Source organism: Nycticebus coucang, chromosome 14, assembly GCF_027406575.1.
Source record: "Nycticebus coucang isolate mNycCou1 chromosome 14, mNycCou1.pri, whole genome shotgun sequence".
Classification (NCBI taxonomy): domain Eukaryota; kingdom Metazoa; phylum Chordata; class Mammalia; order Primates; family Lorisidae; genus Nycticebus; species Nycticebus coucang.
Genome location: NC_069793.1, coordinates 45,651,492 through 45,660,876, shown reverse-complemented (window position 1 = coordinate 45,660,876; position 9,385 = coordinate 45,651,492). Strand labels below are relative to the sequence as shown.

Genomic DNA, 9,385 nt, shown 5'->3' with positions numbered 1-9,385 from the left:
CAACAATTTGGAATGCTGATGAGGCTAGAGTGACTGATCCATGAGGATGAGGGCACCTTTCTAAGGATGAGGAGCAACAATTTTTGGAGTCATGATGTCTGATGCCTTGGAGCCTCCAGCTCAGGTCTAAAGTGCAGTGGTTCTTCATTATCTACAGGGGATTTTTTCCAAAATCTATAGATGCTCAAATCCTTACATATAAATGGCATACTCTTTGCATATAACTGATGCACATTCTTCTGTATACTTTATATTATTTCTAGTTTACTTACAATATCTAATACAGTGTAAATATTGTATAGGTTGTTGTTATAATATATTTTTGTGGGAGAGAGTTTGCAACTATTCAGTATGGACACAGACATTCCTTTTTACAAAAAAAATTTCTAATGTATTTGTTTTTTTTTTTTACTCAATGTAGCTTTTTATTCTGATCTTAAATAGTTCAGATTACTAGGAACACAGTAAAATACCACACACTTTTTCTTTTCATAGCTGACACTTTTCCCCAACTAACAGAAACTGGTAATCATTGCAGAGGAAATGTCCACTGAGCTTATGAGTATAAAAGTTAAAAGGGCAGAAAATTGCTTTGAAAAAAAAACCACAAAAAACTACAGGAACACATACAGTGAACAGAGTCTACCATTAGGAACAGACCCTGAATAGTTATCAGAAGTACGGAAACTTTTGTGTTTTGTCTTATTTGTCACAGGATTTGAAATAAAAGCACACTGAATACTACCTCTATCTATTGGATAAGTAACTAAGATCAATACCTTTTTAAGTGCATTATACAAATTCCATCATCACACCATTAATCTAAGTTCTTATAAGTTAAACATTACAAAGACTTCAGAAGAACACAAGAGTCTTTGGCTCCATTTCGCAGAGGAAGGACCATAGCTGGTCATCCGATCTTGCTCAGTCTAAGGTTTTATCTTCCTTCCTTTTCCTTTTCCAAAAAGTTAGTTGCCTTGTTTCCATTTCTGCTATCCAGTAACAACCCATCTTTCCCTTACCTGATTTCTATCCTCTCATCATTTCCTTTTCCCACACAACCTGGAGAAAGGAGATCCTTTCTACTTTCTCAGAGGCTTCCGATCTCAACTACAGGTCTGTACCAAAAATGTATGGAAAAGGGTGGTGACTGATTTGTGCACTTAGACAAGTTCAAGGCAGTGTGATCTACTTCTGAGAAGGCCTGGATTCCATTTATTCCTGTTGGAAAAACTCCAGTCTAAGCAGTGCCCAGAAGGGACTAGAGAAGGCAGCTGGACACAGGGTTCAGGAGAAGGTACTGATGAAGCAGTGCTTCCAGTTTTAAAGATATGTTGTCTGGATCTCCCTTTGGAAATTCACAGGGGGGAGTCTCCACCATGGGAACAGCAGGTGGCCTGGCCTGGTCCTCTAACTATAGCTGACCATGAACAGCCTGATAGATTAACTAACAGTCAGTGATTGGCAGTCAGGAGCCTGGAGCCTCCAAAACCTCCTCTAGACTTTGAGGATGAAGCATCAGTTAGAGCTCTCCCAACTCGCCTTCCATTGCCCGCACCATGACGTACAGCTCGGCCAGACCCACCACTGAGGCGAGGATCAATGCAGCCAACACCCGCGAGGCCATTTCTGTGAAGATATACTGACTTCCAAGGTAAGTGCAGGCAAAGGCAGCTGCCACTGTGACAATGAAGTTGAAGATAGTGACTACCAGAGCCTTCACTGATCTCACTTGCTTTCCCAGGTCACTGAGACTCCCATCATGCCTTGAGTCCTGACAGGTGACATTGCGGGTGATCCGCTTATATTCCTCATTGGCCAGCTGTATCTTAATCTTCTCTAGCCGGGCAATTAACTCTGGGTTCTGAGGAGGCTTCACAACCTCTGGGAGATAGATTTCACTGCCTTCGAGGAGCTCATGAAGGTATACTGTGGAATCCCTTTCTCTCAGGTGCTGATGTAGATCCCGGATCAGACGAAAGGATATCAAGCGTTGGGGGCCACTGGAGCTATCATCTCCCATGTGCTTCTTCCCCAGCGCAGCCTCAAGGTCGGCCTGCAGCTTTCGGGGCAGCTGCTGTGGCTCCAGCTCCCCACCGGGGCCCAAAGCACGTACCAGTCGCTCCCCTGCTAGCAAGGAAGACGCCATATCTAGTGGACTCTCTTTCTAATGTATTTGATCTTAGGTTGGCTGACTGATGGATGCAGAACCCATGGATACAGAGGGCCGACTGTAGTTTGGTGTTTAAAATATTTCTATTTTGGGTCTCTATTGGCACAGATAAATTTATACTCTCACCAAAAGGAATATATTTTCGGTTTTTAAAATTAAAATTTATTCACAAGTCACTTCTTAAGAATGTGAATGTTTCGGGCAAGAGATTAAAGATGGTGGCCGTGTAACAGCTTCCCTGCAACTGGGAACAGCGAGTCTGGGGAGACAAGACTCCAGGCATCTCTGGCCAGTGGGATCTGCCTATAATTATCCCTTTGAGGATACAGGGAGCCAGCAAGGGACTTCTGGACCCCAAGAGGAGGACAAAAACAGTGGAAAACTGGCAAGTGGTTGCACGTGTTTGATTGACCTAATCATGCTGGCAACCATAAGTACAAGCAGCAGTGAGACTGCAAACCGGAAAGTCCTTACCTGTGAACTGTTTCAATGTTCTTGGACTTGGCACTCAGTTGAACTGCCTTGGAGAGAGCTTGAGCAGGAGTGTGGAGAACTTTGGACATTGTCTGGGGCCCCAGACTGAGCCACTGAGCTGGGCGCAGGAAGCCATTGTGAAAGAACTGCCCTGGTAAGCTCCGCCCTCAGGGTCGCAGAGCAAGGATTGGGCGGGTCAAAGTAACCTACTGACTGAGCAGCCTAAAGGTGGGGAATGAGCTGCCTTACAGCCTTAATCCTTAGGGGCGTGAGAAGATTTTGGCACACTAGAGCCTTGGGCTGTTGCCCTGGGTAGAGTGCCGTGACATCACAGCTCATAGCAACCTCAAACTCCTGGGCCTGGCACAGCCCAGACCCCCATAAGAGCTGTGCAGGATCCCTGACCTGTGACCCGCACCCACCGGGCCTCCACATTCCCTGACCAGGAATTGCGGGAGCCACACAAACCTGCATCCTCCCTCCTGTGTTCTCCCAGCTTCCACACTAGCCTGTTCATCTGGACAGGGACTCTGGTAGCTGCGTGCCCTTTGGAGCCCTCTCTGCCTCTGTGTAGAGCTCTTCTCCTGGCCAGAGACTGCTGGAGCCTTGGACTCTCTGTGCCACAGTCACTGGGTGCCTGGCACTCCCAGAACCATGCGCACCACCCCCAGCCCTGTTGCTGGATCCGGGTGTGTCACAAACCAGAGCTGCTTCCACAACCAGAACTCCCTAGCTAGAGAAGCCCCAGAGGAACTATACAGGGTCACTCCCTACAAAGATCCAGCAACAATAGAGTGATCCCGCTGGGGTCCAATCTTGGAGAGACACTTCCCCAACTCAGGACAGCCAGAGGCAATGGTGAATAACAATCATGAGGCGAAATCAACAGAAAAACTCTGGCAATATGAATAATTGGAGTAGATCAACTCCCCCAAGGATCAATGGGGCAGAAACAGCACAAGACCCCATGCACAAACAAATAGCTGAGATGTCAGAAATTGAATTCAGGATCTGGATAGCAAATAAGATCGAATTAGAATTCCAAAAGTTATCTCAATAATTCAATGGATTCGAAGACCAAATGACCAAAGATTTCGACACATTGAGACAAGAAGTTGCATCCCTCAAAGATCTGAGAAACACAGTAGAATCCCTCAGTAACAGAATGGAGCAAGCAGAAGAAAGGATTTCTGACATTGAAGACAAAGCTTTCGAATGCTCCCAAACCCTCAAAGAAGAAGAGAAATGGAGAGCAAAAACAGACCACTCTCTCAGAGAGCTCTCGGATAATTTGAAGAAAACCAATATTTGTCTTATAGGGATCCCCGAAAGTGACAAAGTGGCTTCACAAGGCACAGAGTCTCTTCTCCATGAGATTAGGAAGGAGAACTTTCCAGACATGCCAAGAGATTCCGAAAGTCAGATAGCAGACAGTTTCAGAACTCCAGCATGACTCAACCCAAATAAGACATCCCCCAGACACATCATAATCAATTTTACTAAAGTTAATATGAAGGAGAAAATTCTGAAAACTGCCAGACGAAATAAAAACATTACCTACAAGGGGAAGAATATCAGAATAACTGCAGATCTCTCTGCTGAAACCTTTCAAGCTAGAAGAGGATGGTCATCGACTTTTAATCTCCTAAAACAAAATAACTTTCAACCCAGGATCCTGTACCCAGCTAAACTGAGCTTCATTTATGACAGAGAAATTAAATACTTCAACAGCATTCACATGTTGAAGAAATTTGCCACAACTAAACCAGCTCTCCAGGACATTCTTAGACATATCCTCCATAAAGGCCAGCATAATTCTCCACCACAAAAGTAAACCCACCCAAAAAATTTTTGATCAAATTCCAACTTTCACAGTCGCAAAAGGATTAAAAATGTCCACTGGTCTCTCGAAAGGCTTATCAATACTCTCAATTAATGTGAATGTTTTAAATTGTCCTCTAAAGAGGCATAGGTTGGCGGACTGGATACAAAAACTGAAGCCAGATATCTGCTGCATCCAAGAATCGCATCTTACATTAAAAGACAGATATAGACTCAAGGTGAAGGGATGGTCATCTATATTCCAGGCAAATGGAAAGCAGAAAAAAGCAGGTGTTGCAATCCTGTTCGCAGACGCAATAGGCTTTAAACCAAACAAAATAATTAAGGATAAGGATGGACACTTCATATTTGTTAAAGGTAATACTCAATATGATGAGATCTCAATTATTAATTTTATGCACCCAACCACAACGCACCTCAATTTATAAGAGAAACTCTAACAGACATGAGCAACTCGATTTCCTCCACTTCCATAGTAGTTGGAGATTTTAACACCCCTTTAGCAGTCCTGGATAGATCCTCTAAAAAGAAGCTAAGCAAAGAAATTTTAGATTTAAACTCAACCATTCAACATCTGGACTTAACAGACATCTACAGAACATTTCATGCCCAAAAAACTGGATACACATTCTTCTCATCAGCCCACGGAACATACTCCAAAATTGACCACATCCTAGGCCACAAATCTAACCTCAGCAAATTTAAAAAAATAGAAATTATTCCTTGCATCTTCTCAGACCATCATGGAATAAAAGTTGAACTCAATAACAACAGGAACCTGCATACCCATACAAAAACATGGAAGCTAAACAACCTTATGCTGAAGGATACCTGGGTTATACACAAGATTAAGAAGAAAATCACCATATTTTTGGAACAAAACAATCAAGACATGAATTACCAGAACCTCTGGGATACTGCAAAGGCAGTCCTAAGAGGGAAATTTATAGCACTGCAAGCCTTCCTCAAGAAAACGGAAAGAGAGGAAGTCAATAACTTAATGGAACATCTCAAGCAACTGGAGAAAGAAGAACACTTCAACCCCAAACGCAGCAGAAGAAAAGAAATAACCAAAATCAGAGCAGAATTAAATGAAATTGAAAACAAAAGAACTATACAACAGATCAATAAATCCAAAAGCTGTTTTTTTAAAAAATCAACAAAATAGATAAACCTTTGGCCAACCTAACCAGGAAAAAAAGAGTAAAATCTCTAATTTCATCAATCAGAAATGGTAATGATGAAATAACAACAGACCCCTCAGAAATTCAAAAAATCCTTAACGAATACTACAAGAAACTCTACTCTCAGAAATATGAAAATCTGAAAGAAATTGACCAATACCTGGAAGCACGCCACCTACCAAGCTTAGCCAGAATGAAGTGGTAATGTTGAACAGGCCTATATCAAGTTCTGAAATAGCATCAACTATACAAAATCTCCCTAAAAAGAAAAGCCCAGGACCAGATGGCTTTACATCAGAATTCTACCAAACATTTAAAGAAGAACTAGTACCTATGCTACTAAACCTCTTCCAAAATATAGAAAAAGAAGGAATATTACCCAGCACATTCCATGAAGCAAACATCACTTTGATCCCCAAACCAGGGAAAGACCTAACAAGAAAAGAAAATTATAGACCAATATCACTAATGAATATAGATGCTAAAATACTCAATAAGATCCTAACAAACAGAATCCAACAACACATCAAAAAAATCATACACCATGACAAAGTCGGATTTATCCCAGGGTCTCAAGGCTGGTTCAATATACGTAAATCTATAAATGTAATTCAACACATAAACAAACTTAAAAATAAAGACCATATGATTCTTTCAATTGATGCAGAAAAAGCTTTTGATAATATCCAGCATCCCTTCATGATCAGAGCACTTAAGAAAATTGGTATAGAAGGGACATTTCTTAAACTAATAGAGGTCATCTACAGCAAACCCACAGCAAACTCCATTCATATTGAATGGAGTTAAATTGAAATGATTTCCATTTAGGTCAGGAACCAGGCAAGGTTGCCCATTGTCTCCATTGCTCTTTAACATTGTAATGGAAGTTTTAGCCATTGCAATTAGGGAAGAAAAGGTGATCAAGGGTATCCACATGGAGTCAGAAGAGATCAAACTTTCACTCTTCGCAGATGATATGATCGTATATCTGGAAAACACTAGGGATTCTACTACAAAACTTTTAGAAGTGATCAAGGAATATGGCAATGTCTCAGGCTACAAAATCAACACCCATTAATCTGTAGCCTTTATATAGACCAACAATAACCAAGCCGAACAGTCAGGGACTCTATTCCTTTCACAGTAGTGCCAAAGAAGATGAAATATTTGGGAGTATACCTAACAAAGGATGTGAAAGATCTCTACAAAGAGAACTATGAAACTCTAAGAAAAGAAATAGCCAAAGATGTTAACAGATGGAAAAACATACCATGCTCATGGCTGGGAAGAATCAACATTGTTAAAATGTCCATACTGCACAAAGCAATATATAACTTTAATGCAATTCCTATTAAAGCTCCATTTTCATACTTTAAAGATCTTGAAAAAATACTACTTCATTTTATATGGAATCAGAAAAAACCTCGAATAGCCAAAACATTACTGAGCAATAAAAACAAAGCAGGAGGAATCATGCTACCAGACCTGAGACTGTACTATAAATCCATAGTGATCAAAACAGCATGGTACTGGCACAAAAGCAGAGAAGTAGATGTCTGGAACAGAATAGAGAACCAAGAGATGGATCCAGCTACTTACCGTTATTTCATCTTTGACAAGCCAATTAAAAACATTCAGTGGGGAAAAGAGTCCCTATTTAACAAATGGTGCTGGGTAAACTGCCTGGCAACCTGTAGAAGATTGAAACTGGACCCACACCTTTCACCATTAACTAAGATAGACTCTCACTGGATAAAAGAGTTAAACTTAAGACATGAAACTATAAAAATACTTGAAGAAAGTACAGGGAAAACCCTGGAAGAAATCGGCCTGGGTGAATATTTTATGAGGAGGACTCCCCAGGCATTTGAAGCAGTATCAAAAATACACTACTGGGGAGGGTGGAGCAAGATGGCAGCCGAGTAACAGCTTCCTTGCATCTGGGCACCGTGAGTCTGGGGATATAGGACTCCAGGCATCTCTGGCTGGTGGGATCTGCCTATCATCACCCCTGAGAGGATACAGGGAGTCAGCGAGAGACTTCTGGACCCCAAGAGGAGGACTAAAACAGTGGAAAACCGGCAAGTGGTCGCGTGTGTTCAATCCGCCTAAACCCGCCCGCAACTGTAAGTTCAGTAGCAGCGAGACTGCAAACCAGAAAGGCCTTACCTGTGAACTGTTTTGGTGTCTTTGGACTTGGCACTCAGCTGAACTGCCTTGGGGAGAGCCTGAGCGGGAGTGCGGAGAACTTTGGCCTTTGTCTAGGGCCCCAGTCTGAGCCGCTGAGCCAGACGGAGCTAATAGAGTTTGGCTCTGGGTCACAGGCAGACATCGTGAGCGATCTGCCCCGGCAAGCTCCGCCCTCAGGGTCGCAGAGCTGGAATTGGGTGGGAGCTGGTAACCCAGTGACCAAGTAGCCTAAGGGCGGGGTCTGAGCCGCCTTGCAGCCCTAACCCTCGGGGGCAGAGGGAGACCAGTTTTGACACACAGGGTAAGTGGATAGCCACTTCAGCAGTGATTCCAGCAACAAGCACTTCCCTGAGAAAGCTTCTGCTCAGTAAGTGAACAAGTTCAAAGTGCCTTTTAAGTGGGCTGAAGAGAGATTTAGGGTGTCTACCTGCTGGGGTTCGAGAAACTAGCAGCCTCCAGTCGTATCAGAACTGTGATTAACATCTCATACCCCAGAAGACCACGTGTTGCCCAGACAATATTCAATTCCATATACATACTGCTTTGTTTTTGGTTGCGTGTGTGTTTTTTTTTGTTTGTTTGTTTGGTTTTTTTTTTTTTTGGTTTGGTTGTTTTTTTTTGTTTATTTTGACGTTCTAGATTGTTGTTTTGTTTTTTAAGTTCAACCTTTTCCATACAGATCCTTTTTCTTTCTCAATTTTTCTAGTTTAATTATAATTTCCCATTGCTGCCTATTTCAATAATCAGAACTTCATTTTTGTTAGTATTTCTACCACTATTATTTGGTTTTTCCAGCCAATTTTATCCCGTAAGGTTTTCTGTTTGCTTGTTTTGGTTTGATCTATAGCATTTTTGTCTTTCCTCTCTACGTGGTGGAGGTGGGGTACTGTGTCTGATCAGGTTAGCAAAGAGCTGCTGACCTCAAGGGAACCACCCCACTTGGCACCCCCAGAAGGTGTTTTTTTTTTTTTTTTAAGGTTGTATCATAGTACCCTACTGTACACCTATATTGCTCTGTCTCCCTCTTTCTGTGCCTCTCTTCTTTTTGTCAATATTCCTTTCACCCAACCACTCTCCTTTCTCTATTTTTCTTTTTTTTCATTTTTTTTTTTTTTCTTATCACTCGGTCCTCATTTCTTTCATCGCTTTTTTGCTCTTAAACCTTCTCACCCTTCTGGTCCTGTAACCCTTAGTCCACAGGCACAAGAACTTAAAGAGCAAGAGGAATTGAAAGGATAATTAGGGCAAGTAAACAGATAAAAGAAATCACCCATGAGGAAGAATCAGCAGAAAACTCCAGGCAACATGAAGAACCAGTCCAGAACTACCCCGCCAAGGGACCATGAGGTAGCTACTGCAGAGGATTCCACCTATACAGAAATGTTAGGAATGACAGAAAGGGAATTTAGAATACACATGTTGAAAACAATGAAGGAAATGATGGAAACAATGAAGGAAACTGTTAATAAAGTGGAAAATAACCAAAAGGAAATTCAAAAACAGAATCAAATAAGAGATGAAC

General features: G+C 41.9%; 1 protein-coding gene across 1 annotated transcript; it reads right to left on the bottom strand.

The window, feature by feature from the left end:
• Positions 1-417: 417 nt before the first annotated feature.
• Positions 418-2,149, bottom strand: LOC128565070 (transmembrane protein 199-like). The gene has a single exon (XM_053561305.1). It carries the CDS (start codon positions 2,147-2,149, stop codon positions 1,523-1,525), a length of 627 nt encoding a protein of 208 aa, XP_053417280.1. The 3' UTR covers positions 418-1,522.
• Positions 2,150-9,385: the final 7,236 nt, after the last annotated feature.